The sequence below is a fragment of the Phytophthora cinnamomi genome (assembly GCF_018691715.1).
Source record: "Phytophthora cinnamomi strain GKB4 chromosome Unknown Contig132, whole genome shotgun sequence".
Classification (NCBI taxonomy): domain Eukaryota; phylum Oomycota; class Peronosporomycetes; order Peronosporales; family Peronosporaceae; genus Phytophthora; species Phytophthora cinnamomi.
The window spans coordinates 221,741-249,129 of NW_027151065.1; the positions used below are offsets into that span (position 1 = coordinate 221,741).

At 57.0% G+C, this 27,389-nt stretch overlaps 14 protein-coding genes across 15 annotated transcripts; 6 read left to right on the forward strand and 8 right to left on the reverse strand.

The window, feature by feature from the left end:
- Positions 1–304: 304 nt before the first annotated feature.
- On the reverse strand, positions 305–1,880 carry IUM83_18965 (NADP-dependent oxidoreductase domain; the record flags this gene model as incomplete). The annotated part of the gene is made up of 2 exons (XM_067943990.1): positions 305–550; positions 630–1,880. 2 exons carry the CDS (start codon positions 1,878–1,880, stop codon positions 305–307), a joined length of 1,497 nt encoding a protein of 498 aa, XP_067779871.1.
- A 211-nt stretch (positions 1,881–2,091) lies between these two features.
- Positions 2,092–3,082, reverse strand: IUM83_18966 (putative oxidoreductase C19A8.06; the record flags this gene model as incomplete). Its single annotated transcript, XM_067943991.1, has 3 exons — positions 2,092–2,422; positions 2,500–2,661; positions 2,742–3,082. 3 exons carry the CDS (start codon positions 3,080–3,082, stop codon positions 2,092–2,094), a joined length of 834 nt encoding a protein of 277 aa, XP_067779872.1.
- A 325-nt stretch (positions 3,083–3,407) lies between these two features.
- Positions 3,408–4,469, reverse strand: IUM83_18967 (Mannitol dehydrogenase; the record flags this gene model as incomplete). The annotated part of the gene is made up of 1 exon (XM_067943992.1): positions 3,408–4,469. One exon carries the CDS (start codon positions 4,467–4,469, stop codon positions 3,408–3,410), a length of 1,062 nt encoding a protein of 353 aa, XP_067779873.1.
- A 1,213-nt stretch (positions 4,470–5,682) lies between these two features.
- On the reverse strand, positions 5,683–7,060 carry IUM83_18968 (Copine-like protein; the record flags this gene model as incomplete). The annotated part of the gene is made up of 8 exons (XM_067943993.1): positions 5,683–5,726; positions 5,795–5,971; positions 6,045–6,390; positions 6,471–6,548; positions 6,614–6,637; positions 6,716–6,752; positions 6,874–6,895; positions 7,000–7,060. 8 exons carry the CDS (start codon positions 7,058–7,060, stop codon positions 5,683–5,685), a joined length of 789 nt encoding a protein of 262 aa, XP_067779868.1.
- A 1,126-nt stretch (positions 7,061–8,186) lies between these two features.
- On the reverse strand, positions 8,187–10,013 carry IUM83_18969 (Sulfate Permease (SulP) Family; the record flags this gene model as incomplete). Its single annotated transcript, XM_067943994.1, has 1 exon — positions 8,187–10,013. One exon carries the CDS (start codon positions 10,011–10,013, stop codon positions 8,187–8,189), a length of 1,827 nt encoding a protein of 608 aa, XP_067779869.1.
- A 314-nt stretch (positions 10,014–10,327) lies between these two features.
- IUM83_18970 lies at positions 10,328–11,282 on the reverse strand (the record flags this gene model as incomplete). 2 transcript variants are annotated; one of them, XM_067943996.1, is made up of 4 exons in its annotated part: positions 10,328–10,371; positions 10,434–10,729; positions 10,790–10,955; positions 11,030–11,282. In XM_067943996.1, the coding sequence occupies 4 exons, from the start codon at positions 11,280–11,282 to the stop codon at positions 10,328–10,330; spliced, it is 759 nt and encodes a 252-aa protein (XP_067779841.1). The 2 variants fall into 2 exon arrangements, with proteins under 2 accessions (XP_067779841.1, XP_067779840.1); XM_067943995.1 differs by having other exon boundaries at positions 10,790–10,944; positions 11,030–11,035.
- A 255-nt stretch (positions 11,283–11,537) lies between these two features.
- Positions 11,538–12,521, forward strand: IUM83_18971 (putative oxidoreductase C19A8.06; the record flags this gene model as incomplete). Its single annotated transcript, XM_067943997.1, has 3 exons — positions 11,538–11,878; positions 11,963–12,124; positions 12,191–12,521. The coding sequence occupies 3 exons, from the start codon at positions 11,538–11,540 to the stop codon at positions 12,519–12,521; spliced, it is 834 nt and encodes a 277-aa protein (XP_067779839.1).
- A 167-nt stretch (positions 12,522–12,688) lies between these two features.
- On the forward strand, positions 12,689–13,740 carry IUM83_18972 (YIPF6-like protein; the record flags this gene model as incomplete). The annotated part of the gene is made up of 6 exons (XM_067943998.1): positions 12,689–12,805; positions 12,901–12,991; positions 13,059–13,101; positions 13,181–13,300; positions 13,374–13,522; positions 13,631–13,740. 6 exons carry the CDS (start codon positions 12,689–12,691, stop codon positions 13,738–13,740), a joined length of 630 nt encoding a protein of 209 aa, XP_067779838.1.
- Positions 13,741–13,932: 192 nt separating this feature from the next.
- Positions 13,933–14,619, forward strand: IUM83_18973 (Methionine-tRNA ligase, beta subunit; the record flags this gene model as incomplete). Its single annotated transcript, XM_067943999.1, has 1 exon — positions 13,933–14,619. One exon carries the CDS (start codon positions 13,933–13,935, stop codon positions 14,617–14,619), a length of 687 nt encoding a protein of 228 aa, XP_067779887.1.
- Positions 14,620–14,775: 156 nt separating this feature from the next.
- On the reverse strand, positions 14,776–19,482 carry IUM83_18974 (Condensin-2 complex subunit D3; the record flags this gene model as incomplete). Its single annotated transcript, XM_067944000.1, has 1 exon — positions 14,776–19,482. One exon carries the CDS (start codon positions 19,480–19,482, stop codon positions 14,776–14,778), a length of 4,707 nt encoding a protein of 1,568 aa, XP_067779837.1.
- A 419-nt stretch (positions 19,483–19,901) lies between these two features.
- Positions 19,902–21,708, reverse strand: IUM83_18975 (uncharacterized protein; the record flags this gene model as incomplete). Its single annotated transcript, XM_067944001.1, has 9 exons — positions 19,902–20,047; positions 20,114–20,175; positions 20,249–20,341; positions 20,413–20,482; positions 20,551–20,617; positions 20,679–20,822; positions 20,895–21,210; positions 21,306–21,411; positions 21,495–21,708. 9 exons carry the CDS (start codon positions 21,706–21,708, stop codon positions 19,902–19,904), a joined length of 1,218 nt encoding a protein of 405 aa, XP_067779886.1.
- Positions 21,709–22,458: 750 nt separating this feature from the next.
- Positions 22,459–23,622, forward strand: IUM83_18976 (aureochrome1-like protein; the record flags this gene model as incomplete). Its single annotated transcript, XM_067944002.1, has 2 exons — positions 22,459–23,424; positions 23,509–23,622. 2 exons carry the CDS (start codon positions 22,459–22,461, stop codon positions 23,620–23,622), a joined length of 1,080 nt encoding a protein of 359 aa, XP_067779836.1.
- A 348-nt stretch (positions 23,623–23,970) lies between these two features.
- IUM83_18977 (NLRC3 protein) lies at positions 23,971–24,837 on the forward strand (the record flags this gene model as incomplete). The annotated part of the gene is made up of 2 exons (XM_067944003.1): positions 23,971–24,181; positions 24,263–24,837. The coding sequence occupies 2 exons, from the start codon at positions 23,971–23,973 to the stop codon at positions 24,835–24,837; spliced, it is 786 nt and encodes a 261-aa protein (XP_067779835.1).
- A 1,736-nt stretch (positions 24,838–26,573) lies between these two features.
- Positions 26,574–27,088, forward strand: IUM83_18978 (uncharacterized protein; the record flags this gene model as incomplete). Its single annotated transcript, XM_067944004.1, has 2 exons — positions 26,574–26,972; positions 27,035–27,088. 2 exons carry the CDS (start codon positions 26,574–26,576, stop codon positions 27,086–27,088), a joined length of 453 nt encoding a protein of 150 aa, XP_067779834.1.
- Positions 27,089–27,389: the final 301 nt, after the last annotated feature.

Consider the following 27,389-nt stretch of genomic DNA (forward strand, 5'->3'; position numbering starts at 1 on the left):
AAAAGTGCCGGTGCTCTCGACGCTGCTGCTGCTTCTGGCGTTCGGGCGGCGAGTCGTTCAATGCAATGGAATACACTAACTGCACGGGTGCAATGCAAATGCAAATGCAAATGCGACGACGCCGGTCAGTTTCGACGGACTGATGCAGGCAGGGCCGACCAGGACGAGCGCCAATTGAGGAATGTGCGGCGGCGATAAAACGGGAGTGAGATATTTCCGGCCTTTCTCATGACAACAATGGGAATCCAGGTGAACTGAGATGCAAGTCTGCTGGACAGGGGCACGGGTGCAGGTTCAGGTCTATTCACTCGACGGTAAAATGGGGCTGCGCTAGCACTGCGAGCTGCTGCAGCTGAGCCGCGGAGAATCTGGAATTGAACGGCAGCGACGAAGTGGCAGGGAGCTGCTCTTGGAGCAGTGTGATGTCCATACCAGCGCTGAGAGACGCCATCACTGCTACCTCCTCGGTGGTGATTCTGTCCGACGGCAGCAGGCCCTTCTTCTCCTTCCACGCGCTCATGATGCTTGCCGCGCGGTCGGCATCCACCAGCTATCATAAGCGAACATGAAGAAAAGTTAGCCAAGGTTCCCGTAACATGAAAGCAGTCGTCGCTAGTTGCACGATGTACCTCGACGGATCCGGTGAAGCATTTGAGCAGCTGATTAATGGCCATCGAGTACGCGAAGCCCAGCTCCTCCGTCTCCTTGTGCTTGCTGAATTCCTTGAGCGTCGCCTCCAGGCGAGGGTAAATCTGCGTCTCGCGGACGTACATCCACACCTGTAGGTTGTCGAACTGGCTGTGCTGGTTCGCGAGAATGTGCGCCCACGCGACCTCCTCCGCCGGGGGCAGGTCCAGGTGCTCGTTCTCAGGTCGAATCTTCTCCATGTACTTCTTCTCCACCGCGATACCCAGGTTAAACGCCGTCTTGAGCAGCAGCGCCACGTCCTCGCCCGTCATACTGTTGTACGTCTTCAGGTGGAACGGGTTGCCGCTGGACAGCATCGTTTCCAGCGGTCGGTCGCCGATCAGCAGCATCTCGCGCTCCTTCTTGAACTGCAGCACCGCCTCAGGCAGTGGGAAGATGGCGCTGCCCACATGTTGCGGCAGCTGCAGCGACGCGAACCGTCCGAACTGCTCCGACAGCGGCGTGAACGTCTTCTCCACCAGCTCCTCCAGCGGCCTGCTCGTCGCCTCGAACCCCGGCAGCGCGAAGCCGTAGCTCTGCACCTTCCCGTCGCTGCACAGCGCTTCCAGCGCGTCACAGGTCGCCTTGAGCTTCTCCAGGAGCTCCCCGTGCTTGGCCGGCGCCAGCGCCAGCTCGTCCGGGATCTGGCACACGACGTGGTCCAGCGTCTCGACGTCCAGCTCCCTGCTCGTGATCTCCACGCCGCTCTCCACGTGCTGCTTGGAGAGTCGGCCGTCCGCCTGCGGGCTGGACGGGTGCAGCACGTTGCTGCCGATGAGCGTGGACACCACCAGGCACTCGCGCGGCACGTCCAGCTCCTCCACGGCCTCGTTGAGCGCCAGCGCCTCCACGTAGCCCTGCTTCTCGCCGGCTTTGGTGGGCGCCGCCGGGTTCGCGCTGGCCTGGATGAAGTTGCTGGTGTACGAGGCCAGCAGCGCCTTGCTGGTGTCCACGCGCGGCATGTCCTTGGCCCACAGCGCCGGGCTGCCGATGCCTCGGGAGCCCACGCTGAGCCACTGCGCGTCGGCCCCCGGCTCGCTCACGCGAAGCTTGGCGTGCGCTCTTGGGCCGTACGGACAGCGCTGCACGAAGTCCTCGGTCTCGGCGGCAGTGGCGCGCCCCACGTGCAGACGCGCGCAGCGCAGCGTCGAGAGGCGCGGACGCGTCCCGGGACCGCAGATCGCCCGCATCATGTGTGTCAATTGAGCTCCACAGAATATGTTCTAAACTAGAACACATAGAAATTAGGCGGTTGAATAAGTCTAGATTTAGTGTTATGACCTAATTTTGTGTTTCTAAAATAGACAGCACAGAGACTGTTGAAGCTGAACAACAAACCTGCGAACCTGTGAGCTCGACACGATGCAAGACGATTACCATGGCTTAGGCTAGAACCGCCCCTAATTATTGCTGCAGAATGTCGTCGATAGTCTTGAGCGTGTGCTTCCAGACCGCGTCCTTGAGCGCTTCGGTCTGGTATTGGGTCTTGGCCAGCTCATTGGCGTTGTGGTCGAGAAGCTTCCAGCCGGTCGCGTAGTTGTCGTTGAGCAGAGCTGACACCATGTGCTTGGCACACGCCTCGGGTGTGCGGGCGAACACCGAGGCCAGACCCTTGAACGGTAGACGCACGTACCATGGTGCATTGTTCGCCACTCCAGTGCTAACGAATCCGGGTGACGCATGGATGAAGCAGGCGTTGGGCGCGCGCTCGGAGAAGGCCTGCGCCATCAAGTCTCTGTGGTATCACGAACGGGGAGTTATTACTGAGCATCACAAATTTCCTGCCAAATTTTCAATCGTGCAATAGCGTACGAGTACTGCATCGTGGCCTGCGCACAGCTTCTTGGCGAGTACGCTCGCTGGAGGTCAAGATCGTCCACGTCAACATTGCCACCTTGACCTCCGCCGAGCACATTCAAAACTCGCACACCAGGACGGTTCAACCCTCCCAGTAAGTCGTGGATCAGCATAAATCTAGGTCATTGCAATGATGAAGATCGGAAGTTAAGTACGCTGCTTCCCAATAACTGTGTAAGCGCTTTCAAGTTTGATACCTTCCGTAGTAGTGCGTCGCCATCTTCACATCCAAGCCTTCGGCGGTCTCCGTTCGACCGTCCATGCTGAATATACCGGGGCTCATAACAATCCAATCGAACTGCGTCTCAACGTGCTTCGTCGTGAACTTCCGCACTTCGTGCATCAGCGACACGTCGAGCTTCTCGTGCACAACTTCCACGTTCGGATTGTCCGCCTTAATCGTCTTTAGTAGTTCTTCCGGGTACGATCGCGAGCAAAGGGTCAACTTGGCCACAATTGGTGCTAACTCCTTGGCAACTCCGAGGCCGATACCGGAAGAAGCTCCAATTACGAGCGCGTGCTTGGGTGGAGCCACCATCCCTTGCTTGGTGTTGAGTTCGACTTGTCCGCTGTGGTGCAAATGGAAAAATGAGGGGAATGAAGTGCCGCTCAATAATACACTTAGGACCACCCCGGCGGCTACCAGAACTGCGGGCATAGCGTGAATGAGAGGTGAGCCACTATCGAACGGTGATTACTTGACCCCCGTCCGAAAACTTCCTCGACCATAACCTGGTAGATTAGTCGCCCAAAACAGTACTAATCAGAACACATTCATGCACCTGTAAGGGTCATTTTTAGTTGATCAATCGAATAACCTGATAAATGTGTGCATGTGGCCATGGCATCAACAAGGACGCTACTTAGTTCTCCAGGACGACACGATAGCGGGCACGACCCTCACGCATAGTGGTAATTCCCTCGTTGACCTTGGCCATGGGGAGCTTCTGGATAATCGGGCGCACGTTCTTCTCGGAGGCGAGCTTGAGCATGTCCTCAATGTCCTCAATGCTACCGATGAGGCTGCCCACCACGCGGATACCACGGCCCACCACGAACATGGGCAGGAACTTGACCTCGTCGTTGGGCAGACCCAGCATCACAAGCGTGCCGCGCTTGCGCAGCAGACCCAGGTACTGGTTGTACGGCATGCCCTTGGCGTCGGCAGTCAGGATTAGCGTGTGCACCGAGTTTTCGGCCTTTTTGGCGTCTTCGGGATCACTCAGGTTGTAGAACTCCGCCGCTCCCAGGTCGAGGATCTGCTGGCGCTTGTTGGCCGAGCGCGAGAACGCCACGGGGACGGCACCGAGAGCACGGATGAACTGGATGGCCAAGTGACCGAGTCCGCCAATGCCAATGACACCAACGCGGTCGCCAGCCTTGACGTTCTGGTGCTTCAGCGGCGAGAAGACGGTCGCACCGGCGCACAGCAGCGGAGCAGCGACGTCCGACGGGATGTTGTCGGGGATCTTGAAGGCGAAAGCGCTCGACACACGCACGTAGTCGGCGTAGCCGCCGTAAGCCAGGGCACCATCCTCGTACTTGGCGTTGTAGGTCAGCACAGCACGATCGCAATACGACTCCACTTTGTCAGCGCAGTCGACGCACGGCTTGTCCGCGTCCTTGTTGCGGCAAGACCAGACCTGGGCACCGACGCCGACGCGGTCGCCCACAGTCAGGTTGGTCACATTGGGGCCGGCAGCAGTCACCTCGCCAACAATCTCGTGGCCGACGACGACGGGGTACACGGTCGGGCCCCAGCCGCTGTCGAGGGTGTGGACGTCTGACCCGCAGATGCCGCAGTGCGAGATCTTGATCTCGACATCCTCGCTACCCAGCGGGCGCGACGTGTACTGCCACGGCTTGAGCTCGCCGGACTTCTCGAAAGCGGCGAACGTGTTGACTTGGCGCGGAGCGGTGGCCATGGTTGCAAAGGAGGCTGGGGCGGAAGTGCTCGGGTCGAGGCGAATTCGGGAGTGAGTCCTGAGTCGGCGCCGTCCAGCGAGAGCCATCGACGCGAAGCTGCTGTACAGTGTAGCAGCAGGAGGCGTGCACAAAACCTGTGAACCCTGCTGTGTGTGACAGGCACGACTGGTGTCCCGTCCAGGCTATCGCACGCACTGAAGCTGGCTGTTGATCATCAGCCTGATGAAGCTGAAGCTGACCTCAGTCTTGACGCCCGTCTACAGTACAGTGTACGTGTATTGTACTGTGTTCGATTGCGTGGAGCCCCTAGTTTACATTGCAAGAATGCGTGGGTGGAGCTTGCTTCTGCCTGATGAGTTGCCTTGATGCGGAAGACGGAGGCCTTGCTTGGTTGGCGCTTGTTGATGGGATGTCAACGGCAGCATACAGAGCTGCGACAGCTCGTCAAAGCTCATGATCGTGAAATGCGGCGAAACTTGAAGTTGTGCAGCAGTGCTCGCGAGTCGCACGTTGCGACTCAAGCTAGTTTCCCCCAGGCGCGAGGGAACACTGCGGGTGAATGCTGCTTGGCTTTGCAGGCGTCGTCGTTGCGCACAGACCTGGCCCAAGGCCCTTGGGCCAAGGGCAAAGGCAGCAAAGGCAAGGGCAACAACACCAGGATGATGGCTACGTGACTGGTGCTTCGACTACCGATACCACGTGTCGCAGATGGAGTGGGGCACACAAACTGAGGCTGCACGGATACCAAGCAGCGGCTGCTGGGTTAGGTGGGTAGCCACACCGCAAACCCGCGGAATGAGCACGGCCGCCCCATCTCGCTCAGGTCGCTGCAGGTAGGACTTGCCTTGGCGTTTACCTGCAGCACGAGCAGTCTCCAGCACAGTCCGTCAACACGAAGCAAGTAGGATGACCTGTTTCAATCGCCTCACCGACAAGGGCGCGGCGCAGCTTGCCGAGGCGCTCGAGTCCAACTCGTCGCTCGAGAGCTTATGCCTCTCGGGCAACGAGATCGGGCTCGCAGGCGCGCGCGCTGGCCCAGACGCTGACAAAGAACACGCATCTGCGCAGCCTGCACCTCAGTGGCAACATCAGTTTTCAAACTGGAATCCTAAAGTTTGCATGCATATGCGTAACGTGCATTCATTGTGATGAAGTAAGAGTAAAGCTAGGTGGCTGCAACTTTTCTCGCAGTCTGTGCTCTTGATGTACAGGTTAGTTCTTGATTAGCCCGAGCTCTCGGATACGACTGTATTGCTCTGCAGGATGAAACACACATTGGGGTCAGAATTAGACGTTTGATGTAGGAGCAACGCAGAAATCATACCTGGAATCTCCATGAGAGCTTGCATCGCGAAACCCCCGTCGGGATTGTTAAGACTGCTCCTGGGAATGGTGTTGTAGTTCACGAATTGGAAGTTGTCAAAGCGGCGCTCTGGGAGCTGGTCGTCGAACTCCCGCAGCATGCTCCACGGTCCATCGCCCACGCCAACCATAACGATCGCTGAAATGCCACAGCAATTCACAAAATAGGTTAGAATCGCCACCAAGCCACAGAAGTATAGCCACACGCTTACAAATTGGGTACTCCGATGCCTCTACGATTGCTCGTCGGGCCATATCGGGATCGTCGATATGCCCATTCGAGATGATGATGAGAATGTGGTACCGCCGGGTCTTCTTGACCATCTTGATGGTCTCGTGGATCACCGGCACGAAGCTGGCCGATGAGTTCAGCTCCATAGTGGACGCAATCGCGAAGTAGCGCTGGAGAACTTCGTCCAGCTCGCATCCACGCCCCTCCACGAATGGAAAGTATCGCTCTGCAAGTTTACGCTGCGGGTATCCACCATAGCCAAAGGCAGGGATCGAATCATCGTCATCGAATAGCTCAAACACGCGAGTGATGGCGGAAATGACCGTCTGCGTTCACGCAACAGGAGAAACTTGCGTCAGCTATATGTTTTTCAAACCCGTCGTCAACTGAAAATCGATCAACGTACTTGGTACGGGTTGCTCACGCGTCCAGTCTTATCCACATAGTGCAGCGATCGGCCTTCAAACGTCTCCTTTCCCTTCCACTGCAACACACAGCAAAAACATCAGCAATCATCCAGCAACACCTCATTTTATCTTGAATTCGTACCAGATTCGATTGCGTGAAGTCCACCTACACCGACACCGACACCAACACCAATACTATTAACCACTAGGAAGCTCTGTGTTTGCCACAACTCGAGGCACCTACCGCGATGATCAAGTCCGACGACTGCAGCCCCACTTGGCTGCATTCACGGCGACAAACAGTGGACACCCGCATGGAACAAGTCAGCACAAGATGGCCCAACCGCCTCAACATAGCAACAGAACCCGAAGGCCTGTTGCCGCCGGGGGCTGCGCACGCACCGCAGAGCTTGCTGCACTTCCTCTGTGACGTCGGACGACGGCGCATTCAGAGCAATCGCAACGTTAGAATTGCGCTATAGGACCGGCGCTCAACGGAGCAGTCGAGCGATGCAGCAGTCCACGCACCGACGGAGCTGTAGCTGTCCGGGATCGGCTGGAAGGCCTCTCTACTCGACGAGCAGCCCATGGCAGGAACTACGAGCGACTTCTTCGACGCGAGATGGCAAATGTGCGGACAAGCGACGCCAGCAGCCAATGAGGACCCGTAGATTACCAAGCACAGGCGTCTCAGAAAAAACTGTAAACGGGTTCACATTCTACGGTGGATTTTGCCCGCTGAACACTTCAAGGCAAAGTGTCGCTATCAAGTGCAACACCACGAGTAATGTGGAATCGCATTGAGCTCTACTCGGCCAGACTGAGCAGAGCAGACTGAGGCAAGCTTCCTCTTTTAGCATTAAAATTGCGCGAATTGGCCGTCAACCGCGATTTGCAACCGCATGCTTTCAACGAAAGCACTCAGCCATCGAACCGTTCCGCAGGCCTCAGCTTCACGAGGGCGTCAGCGACTTCATCAACCTCATCGGATCGACCTATCAATGAGAGCTGTCTTGCTGACCGAGTTCACGGGGATCATCGGTCAACACGCTGGATGGCCCGCCATGGTCTCATAACATTCCTCAGCCCTTGTTCGCCTCTTTTCCGTCAGCGGACACTTGTTGTCCTTCGTGCCCTTCCTCGCCAGGAAGAGCTGCAACTGGCTAGATTTACACCGGATCGTGTACGGTTGCTGCGCCGCTATCACCTTCTTCAAGTGATCCACCCACCTGCTCGAGTCGATGTCGACGGGGAACACTTCCCCCACCACGCCGACGACGACGCAAACAAGGGTCACCATATTTCCTTGAGGGCGCCAACTCTGGAAAGAAGAGTTTTGTTTTGAAGTCAAAGTCTGTCAGCTGTGACTACCGGTACAGTATACCAAACGTAACATCACGCAGCCAAATGAGCAACAATGTGTACATAGCTTGCGAACCAGCAGCTTGAAATTAAGAAATTATGTCGGCTGTAAGTACATGTAAGTACATGTAAGTACATGCAGTATCCCTTCAGGCTTCTCTACGACATGAAGCGGAAGATTTGATAGCGAAGTTTGCACGAGTCAGCAGCTGGTTCTCACAAAACTCGAGAGCCGATTCTGGACTCGTGAAGAGTCTTTCCTCGTCAGCGACCTCATTCTGGAGGAGCAACTTGTTGATTTTGGGAAGAGCTGCAGCATATACGACTGTGATTCCGTTGCTGGTACAGTACTTCTACAAAATTAGGAATGCACTGCGCGCGGCAGTGACATCCATCCGTGCAACACGACTAAAGTCCATAACAACGAAGTCAGTTGGGAGCGCATTTGGCTGACCGGAGCTTCCGTCCAGACATTGCGTGCAAAATTCTTGGTTTGCCTCCAGTGTGAACATTGGGTCCGAGTTACCAGGCATTTGTCCTTCCCCAGTCTCCGCGAATCTACCCCCGTCGCCTTGATCAATCTTTGATTGAACGTAGACGGACTTCTGGATTGTGTTGAGAATCTGCACCGACGACCCGAAGAAGAGGATACCACTCAGCTCGAAGTACGCGATAGTATCTCGCTTCTGTTCCAAAAAACTACGTTCTGCAACTGTGCGCTCCGCATCGGAAAAATACTCTTTGCGGTTCACAACGGGTACGCGAACGTAGTCCAACAGAAAATTGAGGACCGCGATACCCACGCCAATGAGCATACCCAAATCGAGCGAGACGAAATTAACGACGATGAATGTCATCCATAGCACCGCGTAGTCTCGCAAAGACATCTTCCAGTATGTGAGAACCAGCCACTCGATCATAAGGTCAACCGCAACGAATACGACCGTGGCCGCAAAAAAGAAGCGGGGTAAATAATTCATGACGGAAACGGGGGCGAGAACAACCGCTAGCTCAGACAAGGCAACACAAATGCCTACAACGCGCGAGTTTGTCTTCGACCGGCACCTGAAGATGGTTTGTGAAAAGATGTAAGAACCCGAGTATCCACCCAAGAGACCACTCACGACGTTGGACCAGCCGACAGTTTTGAGCTCGTGGTTAAAGTCAAGCTTGCTGCCCATTTCGATCTCGATCGCGGCGATATCCAGGCAAGATCCAATCGCCACGATAAATACCATGCCCAGCCACGTTCCCCACTGTTTTGGTAACTGATCCCAGTGCACCTGAGAGAAATCGACGAGACTAACTAGATCCGTGAAAGTAGCAGGTTCCTGTGCGGGATCGATCCATCCTCCTTGACGCGCATCGCCCATCGAAATTCCGCTCATCAAGATGATGAGGAAGAACACCACTGGCATGGCCATGATGACTCCGGACAGAATGAACGAGTTGTCGTAACGCTGGGATACAACAAGAAAAAATATCCCGCCCAAGAAACCAGGTACACAGAGCAATACGTCGTGCGCGTTGTAGAAAACTCTGGCCATGGACTCAACATCATTAACGACAAGACCCGTGCACAACGCGAATCCTGCATAGAACCAGAAGGTACCGATGAAAGCCAAATAGCCGCCAATCACAGGAATCGGCAGGTAAGAAGCAACGACAGCCAGCTTCAGTCGTCCCATGATCACGAGGCAGATCCCAAGCAAAGCTGTTGCAATTCCAATTGTTACAATCGAAGTCGTCACTTTAGCCGCTGGCGGCACATCCTCGCCAAGCGAGTTGCAGATAGACGTAGCCATGACACCTAAGAAAATGAGTCCGGCATCTTGCACCTGTCCAATAGCGAAGGGCAACGAGCTCAGCAGTGTGAACACTACCTGGTGTACAAAACAGGAGAAGATGACGAGCTTGGACAGCGCCGGCATAAAGTCGGTGAAGTCTTCGTGACAGAAAATAATGACAGCGTAGCCGTAAATGCCGGGGATTGCAAGAATCGAGTTGATGATACCGTACATTATCGCATTCGTGACGTTGGCGATATACCCTGGGTTGCCGTGATCTTTCTCTTCCTCTGTGTTGATGAGTAGTGCTTGCGAAGGAGGCCCAATATCAGCGTTTTTGGAGATCGGAGAGAGCAGTGAAAGACGACTGACAAAGGTGGCTTGGGGGTCCATGTCAACTTGGAGAATGAAGCTTTGAACAATTTGGGACCAACCTTGAGCAGATCTTTGCGGGGCTGTTTCATTAGGTTGTCGCCTGTCGCCAATAACGACAGCAGCCTGTTGGCACGCACGAAAGCATGTGCTTTCGATTAATTAATATTACCGTAGATCCAGTTCCGAGTCGGAACTTCCGACATCCTACAGGTAATGTGTGACTGCCAACTTCATTCTTTTGGTTTCAATGTGATGGTCACGGCTACCGTGACCATCCTAGAAACCAGAACACCATCTGAAGCAACACTTCATGCTTATTGAAGTTGAGGTTTCTAGCCACTGCACCAGCATGCCGAGGCTACTTGTCTGTAGTAACCTGCAACCACCGAAATCTTTCAGTAAACGCTCAAACTTGATCACGGAGATATATGCTCTCACCATCTGCTACTTTCTCTTTCATGCTCAGCAACTCGATCGATCTCGGACACTCGCTCCCCAGTGCTTCCATCCCCTCCGTATTGGAGCCGCTAGCGAGTGAAGTCACAAATCGGAAAACGTCATCTTGCGCAGAAGGCTCGTCAGACTCTCGGCCAGCGTTGAGGCTCTGAATGAGCTCCCGGTCACGCGAGGTCTTCCACACCGTCAAGTGAGGAGTAAACGGACGACGAAACCTCTCGGTCGTGAACCCCAACTGCCTAAACTCGCCATGGAGTCGCTCAGCCACCGCTCTCAACCTGCCAAACAACAGCACTCAGAACTTCTATCCTCGACTAGTTCCCTAAAAACCAACTCACCGCCGTCCTTCGGCTGCCTTCACGTCCAGCTTGGCATAAAGCACGTCGTTTCTCCCAAAGAAGCCCCAGTCACTGAAGTCGAACCGAGGCGGCGACCCACACTTGAACTCCTCCGTTGCCACCCGCGCAGCCTCGGAGTGCAGCACTTGGCACGCCTGGTCAACAGCTTCGTCAACGTACACGACCTCCGTCATCCCATGCACCCCACTACATTTCCTTTTCAAGGAATAACCAGCAAACCTGCATCGTCGGGGAGGCGCAGCACGCAGAGTGTGACGTGCAGCGTCCTGGGGTCGATCAAGCAGGGCGCGACCTCGGGACAAGCGTCGCGGATCGCGGACTGGAGCTCCTCCACCTTCGCCACAAGCCCCGGTGACGTGACCCGGAACCCCACGAAGAAGTTGGGCCACTCCCGACGGCGAGGACGCGGGCTCCGCTTCCAGCGACGGCTGCGGTCAGGGCAAGGCGACAGCATCCGTCTCTGCAGCAGCATGTGAGACCGTGCCGTTTCTCCCGACCGACCGACCGATTACGGGGCAGGACTGCTGCCGAAGGAGGTCAAGTAATCTTAGCGTCGACAAGTTACGGCGACAGTCATTCCACGCTTCGCCTTGCAGCGATGAGAGGGGTGGCCGTGGCTGTTGCAGTGTTGTGTGTGGCTTTGAGCGTGCTACTCGGTGCGTTTTCGATCCCTTCATTTTTCACTTCGGAGCCCAACGAACAAGTCGAACTCAACATCAAGCGAGAGATGGTGGCTCCATCCAAGCACGCGCTCGTAATTGGAGCTTCCTCCGGTATCGGTCTTGGAGTTGCCAAGGAGTTAGCACCAATTGTGGCCAAGTTGACCCTTTGCTCGCGATCGTACCCGGAGGAACTACTGAAGACGATCAAGACGGAAAACCCGAACGTGGAAGTTGTGCACGAGAAGCTGGACGTGTCGCTGATGCACGAAGTGCGCAAGTTCACGACGAAGCACGCCGAGACGCAGTTCGATTGGATCGTGATGAGCCCCGGTATCATGACGCTGAACGGCCGAACGGAGACAGCCGAAGGTCTGGATGTGAAGATGGCGACGCACTACTACGGCAGGTGCGCTGTGCATTTGCCGATCTAGCTACGGTGGAGGGGCGAGGCCACGCCACTTTATTCATATTTGTGTTCTTTGGTGCTCAGGTTCATGCTGGTTCACGACTTGCTGGAAGGCTTGAACCGCCCCGGCGTGCGCGTGTTGAATATCCTGGGTGCTGGTCACGGAGGCGAAGTCGACGTGAGCGATCTCGACCTCAAGCGAACCTACTCGGGCAAACGCTGCGCAGACGTCACCACGCAATACTCGTACGCCTCTGTACTGATACTTGTCTGCCCAAATCCGAATCTAACCTCTTCGACGTTGTTTGCCAGGGACCTGATGGCTCAAGCGTTCTCGGAGCACGCCCCCAAGGCCTCTTTCATGCACGCGTCGCCTGGATTCGTGAACACCGGCCTTCCCAAGCAGCTTCCGGGGTACCTGCGCATGCCATACGCAGCTCTATCGACTCTATTCGCTCGCTCGCCCGAGACGTGCGGCAAGTACATGGTGTCGGCCCTGCTCAACGACGACTACGCGAGCGGCTGGAAGCTGCTCGACCAAGACGCAAAGGAGGTTGCCAGCACCAAATTCCACACGGAAGAACTCAAAATCGCGGTCTGGGAGCACACGACCCAGACCATCCACGACGTCATGAAGCAGTAATGTAGGGAGGTTACGCTTTCATAATGCAACATGCAACAATGCATCTGATGGTCAAGTTGACGTTGCCTTTTACCGTAATTTTCCGAACCGAAATGTTCGCGCGAGAGGAATCCAACTTTCAACTTTCAACTTTCACTTTTCGAACGACTCTCACACATCGCAGCGGCATGTCGGACGAGGCCAAGAGCAGCGAGCCCTCGGCGGGCGTGGGGCTCGTCTCGGGCAGCATCAGCCTGCCGTCCGCCGAGGAGAACACGCTGGACGAGCCTGTGTCCGCCACCATCGTACGTCGCTCGCCCCGGAGGCGCTGGGAGGCGCTGGAACTGTGTAGACGCTGACTCTTTCGCGCTTGTGACGCGTGGCTCTTCGCTGGCGGCAGCTGCGCGACCTGCGCCTCGTGGGCGGCAAGCTGCGCGTGGTGCTCATGCCCAGCAACACGTCGGAGGAGACGCTCAAGGCGCTGCGGGACTGTACGGAGGCCGGAATCAGATCTGAGTGGGGGATGGCGGGGCTGGACTGACGCTTGTGTGCTGCTAGGGGACCTCTGGGGCCCGCTGCTGCTGTGCCTGACGCTCTCCATGTGCGTGCTGAGCTGCTGAAGTGGGTGTTATAAGGTGGAGCTCTGACAAATGGGCTTTTCTTTTGGTTTGACGTGACAGTATGCTGAGTGTCACGGCTCCTGCCGCGCAGTCGGCGATGGTGTTTACCGGCGTGTTTGTGGTGATCTGGGTGGGCGCCGCTATCGTCACCATCAACGCACAGCTCCTGGGCAGCACCATGTACGTTACAGTGGAGGGTGGAACCTGTTTGGACTTGGTGCTGATTGATTTTCGTTGTTGTTGTTGTGGGTAGATCGTTCTTCCAGAGCGTGTGCGTGCTGGGGTACTGCGTGTTCCCGCTGAATATCGCGACGCTGGTGTGCATGCTGGCCAAGGTGGTGGTCTCGCACATCTTGCTGCGGATGGTCATCGTGGCCGTGGGCTTCCTCTGGTCCACGCGAGGTGCGCGCAGCTCGCAAACACAGAATTGCTCCATCTCACGTACTAACGCCATTCTCATTGCGTGTTGTGTATATCGCTACCTGCTGCTATCGCCACCGCCATCGCCAGCCTCGGTCGTGTTCATGTCCAAGCTGGTGCCGCCCAAGCGCAAGGCACTCACCGTGTACCCGGTGTTGCTCTTCTACCTGTTCATCAGCTGGATGGTGCTCATCCAGTAAACCACCCAGCCTCACCAGTCGTGCATGTACCGCAGCCACGTCTTTAGTAACTAATCCACGTCGATGCGCTTCATTCCGCCGCAATCTACATGTGCATGTACCTCTTCAACCTCGTGTACCCCAAAAGCGGTACATCTGTCCTCGTCCATCAACCCGAAGAGCTCAGTTACGCGTTACACGCCCCACACAACAATGAGCAGCGCCGCCGAGCAGATCCAGAGCCTCATCAGCGCCGTGGAGAGCGACCTGGGCATCGAGGCCAACGCCCCCGTGGGCGCCGAGGCCCAGCAGAAGCAGCCGAAGGAGCAGAAGCCCAAGGCCAAGAAGCCCAAGGCCCCCAAGCCCGCCAAGGCGCCCGCCGCCGACCCCAACCAGCCCGAGATCACCAAGCTCGACATCCGCGTGGGCCGCATCGTCAAGGTCTGGAAGCACGAGACGGCCGACAAGCTCTACTGCGAGGAGATCGACGTGGGCGAGGACGCGCCGCGCCAGATCGCCAGCGGCCTCGTGCACCACTACTCGCTGGAGCAGATGCAGGGCGCGCGCGTGCTGGTGCTGTGCAACCTCAAGCCGCGCAACCTCGTGGGCTTCCGCAGCCACGGCATGGTCATGTGCGCCGCCGTGCCGCTGGAGGACGGCAAGGAGCAGGTCGCCTTTGTCACGCCGCCCGAGGGCGCGCAGGTGGGCGAGCGCGTCGCGTTCGAGGGCCTTGCGGGCGAGCCCTTCTCCCCCGCGCAGGTGGAGAAGAAGAAGGTGCTGACGGTGCTGGGCGACGACATGAAGACGGACGCCGAGGGCGTCGCCAAGTGGAAGGAGCACGTGTTCGGCACGTCCGCGGGCCCCTGCACGGCCCCCGTGAGCAACGGCGTCATTAGATAAGCGGGAGGTGCAGAGCTGCAGAACAGTTGCTCGTACACCAGGAGAGCAGCTCGTCTCTTCGTTTCAATAGGATGGAGGCGTGCACTTACTGGACAATGGGCTTCTTTTCTTTTGCGGGGGTCTACCTACCTACCTATCGATGCAACTGCTGGATAGTTAGTTGCGTTTGCGCTTGGGGCGAGTGCTTGCAGCGGTCTCGGCCCTCTTGGGGGCCTTGGCTTTCTTCTTCGCCTTCTTCTTGAGCGGAAGCGGTGCGACTTCCTCGTCTTTACCAGCGTCATCCTCCTCCTCTTGCTGTTCTGCAGCTCCTCTGTCCTCGTCGTCTTCACTGTCGTCTTTGGAGCTCTTCTTCGTCTTGGTCTTCTTCGCTTTAGCTTTGGCCTTCTTTGCTTTCGCCCTGCGTCGAGAAATGCTCACGGTCGGAGGCACGTCGTCGTCAGAATCCCCGGCCGCGTCGAAAGCGGCGGCTAGGTCCTTCTTCATGCGGCCTTCGAGGTCTTCCTGCGTAAAGCTCTTCCTTCGACGGGCCCCGGGTTTATCCACTGAAGGAGACTTGGCCGTCACGTGCCAGTTCTCGTTAGCCGGGTGACCCTGACTCGGGGAGAAGATCAGTGTCGAGTTCTCGGCTGACTCTTCCCGACGTGAGTTCTTGCGGGACGCCGCAGCCGCGCTCTTCTCATCGCTGCGCAGACGCACAGAAGTATGGCTCGCCTCCAACAGCTCCTCCTGCGGCGTTTGAGGGGCACGCGCGGCGGTAGCTGTGGGCGACATCGGCGCTGCTTGAGCATCGTCAGGCGCGTAGGCCGTGCGGCGCGACTGCTGCTTCTGCTGTTGTTGCTGCAGGTCGAGCTGACGCAGATCGTACTCGACTTCCATGGCCATTTGCGGGTCCGTGTTCATGAAGATATCCTTCACCTCCTGGCGGTACATCTTGAACAGCTCGCGGATGTAGTGAAGCAGGTAGCGGGTTAGCGGGCTGTGCTTCGCCTCCAGAGTGTGCTTGAGACCGATCAATACCGGCACGATATTCTCAAGGAAGTTCTTCTTCGACATCTTCGAGAGAAGTTTGCCCTTGGCTGCTGCAATCTGTGACGCGACGTTGGCGTTGGCACCAGTTCCCGCGTCTTCACCATCAGCTTCATCGTCTTCTTCCTTTGCCGTGGTCAGCTTGATGTCGGGTGAGCACAGGATTGCAAACGCATCCTTCAAGACTGCTTCAGTGCATTGGTCAGTGATCTGGGACGGATTATCGCACAACGGAAGTGTGCCGTCCATCACTTCCTCAAGCACTTCAGTGCAGAGCTTCATTGAGATCTGAAGCTTTTGCTCGTCCGACATGTGTTCCAGCAGGAAGTTGTACAGCTTGGATCGACGTGGATACAGATCATTGCCCAGGAGTGCAAGTTCCCGTGTGCCTTCCTCTTCGAAAGGCTCGGAAAACTTGAGCTTGTTACCATTGTATCCGTTGAAAACGAAGATCATCTCGATGAATTTGTTCGTGAAAATGTGCGGTGATTTTTGCAGCAGCGGACCGCAAAGTACATGGCGAGCGAGGTTGGCCAGCTCTTCGTCTTCATCAACCGCCGCGCGAAGGAAGAAGCGCAGCAGTGACTCACGCCACTTGATGTAGTCCTGAAGAATCAGCTGCGAGAAGAGCAACAGTGCACTGCGGCGCAGCAATCGGCTCTCGTCCAGCAGCGACAAGGCGATTGTAGGCACGTACGCATCCACGAGAGACGTGTAACGAATACACAGGTCGCCCAGAATCAATAGGATGTTTGAACGGATGTCTTGCTCCTCGCAGGTTCGCAGCTCACGAATGAACATGGTCATGCATTGCTTGGCTAGATCGCTGTCGCGCAAACACAGCTTGCCGAGTGTGACGAAGGCGCACACTCGAACAGGGGTCGGCAAAGGAACAGGTTCGGATAGAACAGAGGTCGATGCCTCATCTTCACCACTTTGCCCACTGGCTTGAGACATTGACTGGTTGATGGCATTGCTGTTCGGGACAAACTTTGGCGGTAAAAAGAGCTGCACGAGTGACTTCAGACTCGAGCTAACGGGCAAGAGAGCTGCTTCACCACTCTTATCTGCGTCCTTGTCGAACTCGAGCAGGGCTACTTCACCAATCGAGATAAGCTGCTTCTGCAACAGGGCTGTTTCTTCCTCCACACTATCAGGACTATTCTCGAAACATCTGCGGAGGTTGGTCTCGCAGAGCTCAAGCAATTTCTTTCCCCATGCGAAGCTGATATCGCGACTTTTTTCGGGAGATGGTGCCTTCGCCTTGCAAATGCTGTTCAAAGCGAGGATGCCGTCCGCGATGACATTCAGCGGAATAGCGAATGAATGTAAAGATGCCAAAATGCCGTCCGCAATCGACTTAGCATCTTGCGCATCAATGACAGTCGAGATAGCGGCGATCACTCGTAGAATACGCTTGGATCCATCGTTGAACTCCACCGGTAGTGCCTGGTCCTGCAACTTGTTCCAGCATTCGACGACAATATTCAGGTTTTGCTGTTTACCCTTGACAGCTTCAATCAGATTGCCCGAGTGAGCTAGCTCCTCTAAAACAATCCAACTGAAGCCCCAGTATCGCGTCAAAGTTCTTCTGGTCGCATCATCCTCTGTTTCATCCTGAAACTCGTCACCAGAGCTGTACGGGCTTACACTTTCCTTGATTGCAAAAATGCATGCTTGGATGATTTTCTCGACATCGATTTTGTCGGTCTTCACTAGCATACGCAGCGCCTTCTGCAAGCAGCGTGCCATGACACCATCAAGGTGCGAGACTTGCAACCACACCGAGTTCAGAGCCTCACGCTGAGACTTATTGCGGCGGGCATCGTACCATGTCAGTATACGTTCAAACACCACTCTTCCTGCCGCTTCCAACGCGCAAGATTGCACACTGTTTTCAGGATCAACGCACAGCGGGAGCACGCCAAGATTCCACAGCTTTTGAGCATCCTCATCTCGAGGGAATTTGAGAAGAATCGCCGACAGCGACTTAATAGATTGCACACGTACGACCACAGAGGAGTCTGTGCAGCGTGCATGAATGTCGAAGAGGTCTTTCCTCGAAGAAGCGAGAACCGACTCGCCTGAGTGTGCCGTTAGAAGAGCTTCGAGCGCCTGCACTGCAGCCCTGCGCACAAATGTCTTCTCATCCACTAGACGCTCACGGAAAAGGTCGATAAGACGCTGCATAAGCGCGGTTTCCTCGAGGGTACTGTTGCCCTCATCATCAACCGATGACTCGTAAAGAAGCGTCTGTAGAGAGGTGGCAATAGCTTCCGATTCATTGCCTCCATTCATTGGTTCATCGTCTTCACCCTCGCCGCTGGCCAAGTTAGATAAGCCAAGAGTTAGCATGGCCGAGATACCAGCAATTGCCTTGGTACGAACTTGAGACATCTTATCCCGAGCGCGATCAATCAGTACCTCTAGCAGCGGGCCAACACCCGAGTACACGACTAAGTTTTCAGGCAGATCGTGCTCCTTCACCTTCCAGAATCTGGTTTCCACCACAAATCGGCTAATGAGCTCCACAGCGAACTGCCGATACTTGAGCTTGCCGTTCCGGGAGTAGCTCGCGAGGAATCGTGCAAATCGAACGCACTCTTCATCTCGGAACTCACTCGGCCTCTCATTCTCCTCCAGCTCACTCTCCCGCCGTCCAGCCATAGTGGTCGAAAAGACATACGAAAGCACGCGCTGCCGTTCATCCGCAAGACCCGGTGCCTGCATGCAAATGTTCTGCATCAATCCCAGCAGCATCAGCGAGTTGTCCTGTCGGGCAGTTCCCTCTGCGTCGTCCTCCTCGCAGGCCTTCGCTGCAATGTTCTGAACTCTGCCGATGACGTCGATCGCAAGCTTGTGGAAGCGCAGCGACGCCCTGTTCTCCTTCGCCACGGTTTCCTGGAACGTCACCCCTGGGATATAACAGTGCAGGATCACCCGCCCAATCTGCAGCGGCTCTCCATGGGTGCCGCTCACGAGCTTCTCCAGCAGCTGCAGCGTCTTGGCCGTCATGGCCGACGCCGTGCCCTCGTTCTCGGGCGGCAGCGCCGTCTGCAGTGCAATGGCCGTCTCGATAGTCGGCACGATGGACTCCTTGCTCGCAGACAGGGAGAAGTTGTCCAGGAACGTCACGAGCATGTCCAGCAGCTCCAGTCCGTACGTCGTGAGCATCTGGTACGTGGCACGAGCGTCCTCCTCCTCCTCCTCGCTCTCCTCCTCGTCGCTGCTCTGTCTCTTGGCGCCTCTCCTCCTGCCACGCCGCGTCGATCTCTTCTTCTTCTTCTCAGCGGCTGCGCCTACTCCTCCGCCCTGTTCCTTGGCGGCCATGAGCGCCACCCACTTCTTGAGCGTGTCCAGCACCTGCCTGTACACGTAGGCCATGAACAGCCCGTAGGCCGAGCCGCCGGGCAGCTGCAGCCACGCCAAATAGACCTTGGCGGCCACCAGCGCCTTGAGCAGCGCGCGGCGCCTCTCGCCGTCGCCCAGTTCCGCGTACACGTCGCGCACGTTCACGACGGCCTGCAGCAGCGCGAACAGCGAGCGGTACACGGCCTCGCGGTTCTCTGCGTCCTGCTGCGGCCCGTCCAGCACGGCGTCGATGGCCTCCTGCGACGCGAAGAAGCCCCAGAGCTGCGCCGCCGCCTCCGGCCGCCGCAGACACTTGGCGAACACGCGCTCCAGCGCGCGCAGCTGGCGGCGCGACACGCCGTCCGCCCACTCCTCGCGCACGGCCGCCGTGCCGCCCGTGTCGAACAGCGCCGCGATGGCGCGCCCGGGCACGCCGCCCAGCGCCAGCGGCCGCAGCGCGCGCACCAGCTCCCGCTCCAGCTCCATCGAGTGCGGAATGGTTTGGCGGGTAAAAACGTTTCTATCGCAGTTTCTAACGTTTCTTCATTGAGCGCCGTTTCTAACGTTTCTAAGTGTAGAGGACGCTCGCAGTTTGCGACTACGAGTTAACCGTAACACGTGTGTCTGCTGGTAAGCGGTGCGTCACCTGAACAAGCAGTACATAGGTTCAAAAGCGGCATTCATGCCCGCAACTGTGAGGACGGGTGTAATGAGCTAGGTTGGCTATGACCGTGGGGAGGATGTACGGGGCGACGCAGGACCCTGAATCAAGCCTCGCAGGAAAGCTGCGAGGGTTCAAGCAAGTGCTGGTTGACACATGCTTCAACCCGGCCAGCTGCTGTCTTGCTTCAACGTGAGCTAATCAATCGGAGTTGAAGTGTGTCCGCACCAAGCAGCAGCTGCCGCTAGATCCCGCACCGCAGCTCATTAAACGTGGCGAACAACGATATGCGCTTGACGGGGGGCAGCGCCACAAAGCGGGCGGTGAGAGCTTCCGCGGCCGCGAACTCCCCCCTTCGGACGTGGATGTTCGCCACCGACTCGATGAGGTCTGTGCCAAGCAACGGGAAGAGCTGTCAGCATAACGACAAGCGCCATCAGCGCCAAACGCGCGTACATGGATCACTCGGCGCCGAGGCAAGCAGCTCTTGTAGCAATTTAAAGCGCAAGTCCGTCAGACTATAGACGCATCGCACGCTCCAGTCAGCAGTGGAGTACAACACATGCAAATGTGCTGCTTGAATTCACGTACTGCCCCAGACTGTTGGTGTTTCGAATTGTGAAAGTGATGTCGTCTGGGCTCGCGAGCGTCGGGTCCTCAATGTACTCTTGTTCGCGCAAAATTCTGGTCGCACCGGTGGTGGAAGATAGGTTAGCACTTGCATCAGGAAGTACAACAGTGGTGCGTTTACAAACCTGTCCACATAAGCAAGATCCTTTAGTCGGTCCTCCGGAAGCGAGAGTTCGATGAACTTTGACAACAGGTCTGCCAGAACAGAGAAAAAAAAAATTGGGACCAAAGTATCTTCATTTAACGGCAACCGAAGTCCCTACCTGCAGCTTCCTGACGCTGTTTTCGCTGCAGCGCTCGAGAGAATAAATAATGAAGCGCTGCTCTCCTCTTTTGATTGACAACAAAGATTAGATCAACAATGCACCTTAGCTCATAAGGCACTACTTACCCGAAGGCGTTGCTTCTCCAGGGTCTCATCCAGCATTTCCGGTGGTATTAGGACGAGATGATTCTCCTTCATCATCTGGCACGCAGCATCATAGTTCTCCAGGCACCGCGCCGTGTCGTGCAAGCGATCCCACAGTCGGGCAAGCTGCAAGAGTCAACACCACCACAATTAGGTCAGTGTAAACAGGACCAGCACAGAACAATTCGCCGCGCTTACCTTCAGATTTGCCATGTAGGGGTCTAGCATCGTGGGTCGGTCCATCTTGATCGCTCGGATCTGGTCCATGAGCTGCTTAAACACCGTGGCGGAGACTCGTTCACTCCGACGCCTCGGCTTCTGCTCCGTCACCTCTGGCAGCGACACAACCCCCGCTGGCGTCGCAGCTCGGTCGACGCTCCCGGCATACGAGGAGCTTCCCGGGCGCACCACAGCGGGCGCGCAGGCCTCCAGGTGCGCCAAGTGCTGTCGCAGCGCGGCCACGTCCTTGTCGCGCGCCGCCTTGGCCCGCTGCAGCCTCTCGTGGCGCTCCTTCCTGCGCAGAAGTGACCCGGCGATCAGCTCAAGAGCTCATGGTCCGACTAGCGAGAGGAGAAGACACAAACAACAGCAACTGGTCGCAGCACTCACTTGTCCTGGATGGCGGGCAGCCTCTTCTTCTCGGCCTGATAGCGGCTCTGCAGCGCGCGGATCTGCTCCAGCACCGCCGCGCGCTGGTTGTAGTGCGTGGCGCTCTCTGTGAATGCATGCAGCAGCAACGGCAGCAGAGCCATCAGCACCGATTTGTAGGGCTTCTTCGCCCGCCAGGAGCCGCCGCACCTGCATGTAGCACGATCTTGGCTTCGTCGCGGGTGTCGAGCTGCGCCAGGCGCACCAGGCTGCGCGTGCGGTCCCGCTGGGTCTCGCGGCGCACGGCCTCCTGGCGCTGCTCGGCGGCATCCTCGGCGTGCCGGCGCCGCAGCTCGGCAGCAATCACCGCCCGACACGTTGAAGTTGAGGCGCCGCTAGCCACGTACGACTCGGCGTCGCCCATCCCCCCTTTTTGTGCCTGAAAGGACGCGTGACCCGCCACTGTATCAGGCCATTGACAAAGATCTCGCGCTGGAAATAGCTCGTCTCGACCCAAGGATAGATGGCCCTGGTTGCTGCGAGGAGGATTCACATCCCTAGACTTGGCGGGCAGTGCGGCCACAGCGCCATAGTGCCGTGGCGGCCAGGGCCATGTTGGCGGTCTCCATCCGGCTGATAACGGCGACTGGCTTCCTTGCATGTCGTCGCACTTAATTGAAGTTCAAGCCGCCGTTTCTAGCCCCACAAGATCGCCATACAAACCGCGAGTCACCCGCGCGTACGTCACCCGTGCGTGTCTGCGCAGCCAATCAGCGCGAAGCGGGATCTTTTCCTTATCCGCGCCGTCACTCAACCCAGGGCTTCTTCCGCGCTCTCACTCTCGAATCCTGTCTCCAAAACCGCCGGACCTTTCCCCATGCGGTCCGTAAACCCAGGCGACCGCGCGCTTCGAAAAGAGACCGGGCGGGCGCGGAGGCCGCCTCCCTACGTCAGCGGCGCCGCTATTTGGCATTTGCCTCCAAACCACTCAAAGCGCCAGCGCAGAGCCGAGGCGACCGCCACACGAGTGAACGTCAGCGACAGCGCCGCCATACGGCACAGCAACAGCCCAGCCCAGCACTGCAGCACCAGCCAGCCAGTCAGCCACGCACGTACGTAGGTAACGCCGCCACACACAGCCCCAGTCCCAATTAGCAGCAGAGCCCCGCACTCCATGTCGATCGACTACGGCGTGCCCATCGTGCTGCCGCCCATCGGCCCGCTGTTCGCCAGCAGCGGGTCCCCCACGGCGGCGCTGCTGGCCTACGAGAGCGAGGAGCAGCGCGAGCAGTACGAGGAGGACATGGCCCGGTACTTCGGCGTGCCGCTGCCCAGCTACATGCGGCGCCGCCAGACGCAGACGCAGACGCCCCAGGACGACGAGCAGCAGCACGAGGAGCCCGCCAACCTGCGCACGCCCACGAGCGCCAGCAGCTTCGCGCCGTCCTCGTCGCCCGTGAGGAAGGACGGCGCCAAGACCAAGACGGCGCTGCCCCTGCTGCAGCTCGACTCGCCCACGCACACGGACGGCTCGGCCACGGAGCTCTCGTCGGCGTCCCCCTCGGGCGAGGAGGAGAAGCTGCGCGTGAGCCGCGAGCGCAACCGCCTGCACGCGCAGCGCACGCGCATCCGCAAGCGCGAGCTGCTGGAGAGCCTCAAGGAGCGCATCGAGGCGCTGCAGGACGAGTTCGAGCTGCTGCGCCAGGCCTACGACTTCCACGCCACGGCCGTGTGCCTGCTGCGCCTGGGCAACGTCGTGGACGTCCCGTGCGTGCTCAAGCTCGAGCAGGTCGGCATCAACGCCACGGAGGACCGCGACGAGGACGGCCAGCTCTGCGAGGCGCCGGCCCACGACAGCGACGCCGACGCCGACCATGAGGACGCGCACGAGCACGAGAAGGGCTGCGCCTGCCACGGCAAGGACGCCGCCCCCAGCGACGCCTGCACGTGCATCGGCGCGCAGCTCAACGCCAACGGCAAGCGGCCGTACGCGGCGGCCTCCTCCTCCGCCGCCGGCAGCAGCAGCAACATGCTCGTCTGCTCCAAGGAGGAGCGCGAACGCGTGCGGCGTGAGCGCAACCGCCTGCACGCCCGGAGAGCGCGCCTCCGCAAGAAAATGGTGCTTGAAAAAAGCCAGCAGGTGCGGAGAAGCGTCTCCTTGTTGAGGATGCGTGGGCGGGCGCTCCTGACTGACGCTCTTGTTGTCTTTTTGTGACTGACGCAGGCTGTCCACGACCTGCGCGAACGCAACGACCGCCTCCGCAGCCGCCTGAGCGTGCTGGTGTCGTCCATCTACGGCTCGGAAGCCTGCCTGGACGACCCGGACGCCACGTCCTGATCTCCACCAGGCGTCCAGCGCCTGCCTTCACTCACTCACTCTGATGACGGTTGGATTTTCGACACGAGCCGGATCGAGGCGGGGTGGCGTGTGGTCTCTCTCTCTATGCGGGGGCTTAGGCGCCTCCCTCCTCGCCGGCGGTGGTCGCTCTATCTATCTTATGTACTACTCACTCTATCTATGGGCCGGCACTTTGACCGGCTGGGGCTGCTTCAATGTAAATACAGCAGCATAGCATTCCGTTTACTCAACGTGTTCCTTCCTCCTTGGTGGTCGTGTTTTGGTGGTGCCCGTGCTACAGGCGCCTTGTCGAAGCGTCGCAGGCTTGGATTTCGTAGCAATCGAGTTATGAGTCGTTGGAAGGACGCTGGGATGAAGCGTGGGGCTCTGAGGCTGCCGGTGAAGTCGTCTCCCGTGGCACGGCGATCTCAACTTTCGCCTCTGCACTCCATTCCACCGAGGTTTCGTGACGTGGGGGAAGCTAGCAGCTACACCAGCGACGACGATAATGATGCAGTGGACACCAACCTGGAAGAGGATCTTCTGATGGAGATCAGAAGTATGGACACACGTTCTCAACGGAATGCGTTCATTCTTACAGCGCTGAAGTAATTTTGACATTTCTTTTTGCTGCTCGCAGCGCTGGTGAAGAAGGAGAAGTATCTCGAGCAGCTAGAGAACGAGTTGCGAGACTATGGTGGCAGCAGTGAAGGAAGCGATGTCGATACGAGTGTGAATGATCACGTTAGTAGTCGAGGCGGGAGGATGCGTGAAGACTTGTATGACGATGAAGATGAAATGCCGCTGCGTCGTCCAAACCCAAAAGGTGAAGGGAGAAGCGTTGCTCGCTCCAAATCAAAGGTGCCCGGTGAACGAGACAAACTCGACACAGCCCCCAGTAAATCGCTGCCGGCGCGAGTGTCGGAGAGCAATGCGATTATTGCGAAGAAGCACTTCCGCGCTTGCTTTGTCGAGGTGAATCCTGTTCAGCTCCGAGAAATTCGGACTTTGATTCTTGCGAACCAGGATCTACAGATTCACCACCTGCGAACGTTGAGCAAGAACCTCTTCCTATTCAGCAGCTTAAAAACTGTGAACTTGTCGAACAACCAGCTCGACGACTCCGGCAGTAAAGAGATCCGTACGATCAGTCTCCTGAAGATCGTCGGTGCAAATCTAACCAAAATTCGAGTCGTGTACGCGCAGGGGATCTAATGTGCTGTCCGGGACTGCAGGCTATCGATCTTTCGCGAAATTTGTTCGGACGCCTCACAGCACGTACAATCTGCGAGCGTCTTCGACACCAAGCCAAACTGCATTCGCTTGATCTACACGGAAATCTGTTCTTTGAAGAGGCAGGGGAGGTGGCCGGTGAGGTCGCTCGGTTGTTTGCAAAAGGTAAGTGTTTATCATTGAGCAAACTGTCGCTGCAACTCTATTCACTTGTTAAAAATGAAGCTGTCGCCGTAAACGAGTTCCTGTTGCATTTTCGGATAAGCGTTGTCGATCAGGCAGACAAGATCGTACCTCTATCAGAGCAATGGGCAGACTACGCGCCTCGACGACTGCCTACTCAACCAAAAAGCAAGGATATGAAAAACAGGTCAACAGAAATCACGACTTCTGCTACGGAATTTAGCCAGCACTTGGCTGAACAACTTCAGCAAGGGGGAAAGCACAGTAGCCTCCAATCTCTTGGACTCTGCTACGCCGAAGTTTCACGTCGAGTTGTGCTCAACACAGTTAAGATGGCTAATCGGCTGGTGGCACTGGATCTGTCGTTTTCGTTTATCGGAATCCCGGGTGCACAAGTGGTCGCCGCAGCACTGAGGATCGACGGCTTCGCGACGCTGACGCAGCTCAATATGCGTTGCAACCGCACCAAATCCATGGGCGCACAGACAATCTTGTCGGCACTACACAAGAACGAGCGCTTGACTTTTCTGGATTTGAGTCACAACGAAATCCACTGCGATGCTGTCGACACGCTTGTCGAGTTATTACAGCACAACAAAGTCCTTGGCCGATTAGATCTCTCCGAGAACGACCTCATTGGCGAACAAAATGAGCAATACAAGTTGCGTGATGCAGTCGTTCAACACCGGAGTTTACTGAGCTTGGGGCAATTGAACAGGTACAATCGTCGAAAAAGTTTTTATGCAAGTGCTTGCACTGACAAATGATGTGCTCGCAGTTTGGGTGCAAACGAAGATCAACAACGTGACCTACGCGATGCTTTGAACCATAATCGCATTGCTGATGACCAAGATGTTCTCGACTCATTCAATGCTATGACCGACTCAAAACCTACAGACGACGCCGCACCTCCAAGGAAGAGGCATGTGCTTAGTACGGTGGTGGAGCTAACCGACGCCGGGACGCTGACGACGGTGTGGCATCGAAGGATAGTGAAAAGCGGTCGTGTGAGCTTGAAGTGGAGAATGGCAGTGAGAAGGAGGCCGTCAACAAAGTGCTCGCCGCTCGTATGGACGTTAATGGTGAACCGCAAGTGCGAGGTGCGTGGATTCCTAGAAGACGAAGCAGCTACGGCGCAATTCTTCCAGGATGATGAAGGTACGAAAGATAACTTTCTATCGAGTAGCGCATCACTAACATGATGAGCTGGGTGCGCAGGATCACCTTCCTACGAGCTTTATTCTGCGGTAGCGTATTGCGATAAAGGCGACACAGTGTCTCTCAAGTTAGGCATCGAGGACGAAGCAAGTGAGGGCGGAGCCAAGCATCAGTGCAAGGTATTTGTCAAGGATATCGCTTTCATCCCCCATCATGTGAGCTGTTCGCCTATACGATAGATTTGTTTCTGTACTTTCAAGTAAGCACCTGACACTTTGCCGTGTCGAAAGCCTCAAGACCGGCGTCACGTTCTAGTCTGTCTCCCAAGGGGCTTATCGGGGACTGCAATTCAATGGCGAATGAAGAAACAGCGACTCATGATGCCTCCGTCGAAGGAACAAGAAGTCAACCCGTCCTCTTTCCTGTGGGAGGGCGTACTTCGGAGGGTCTACATTCACACGAGCGGTGTCTTTCGCCTGCTGTGTCGTGTGCAATACTCCGCAAACCTTCCGCGCAACAACCAAGATAAGGCAGGCACGTTGAAGACACACTACTGGTGGCAGCTCCAGCGCTCCAGCTGCTGGGACCCGCACACGAACTACATCGTGCTCGAAGGAGCCTACCTCGACTTGCACGGTGTGCTTCGTGACGACCGCGAAATGGTTTTCTACCTCCCGCCCGTGGAGTGGATGGCCGGCGAGTATCTGCAGCTCTCCGTGACGACACCGAGCGACGACGTGGTGCTTCGCGTCGTCCAATTCGAGCTCTTCCACGAGGTATCCTCACCTCTCAACTTGTACGTTGGTATCGAGTCTCAACGTTGTCCATGTCGTTTTAGGTGGCAAATTGGGAGCGCGTGTCCGCCATGCCGTGCCTGAACTTGGTGGAGTGAGCCACTGAGCGGTGCTGTCGTTGCACCAGTCGCAGCGGACATGACCAACGGACGCGTCCTGATCCCAAAACCGATATCGCCCGTTGCGATCCTGCGTCTTCTTCCACGAGGCGCCGCATTCACCTTCTCCACCAGCAGGGACTCTGACAAACAGCTCACTCCAGTCTTCGCTCGGCGCGAAGAAATCCAAGGCATCATAGCGTCGCAAGCCGAGGCCGACGGTGAGGGTGTACCTGCCTCGCCGATCCCCCTGCCACTCTCCATTCGGGACGACGACGAGGGAGGGATCTCGGTGACTGCG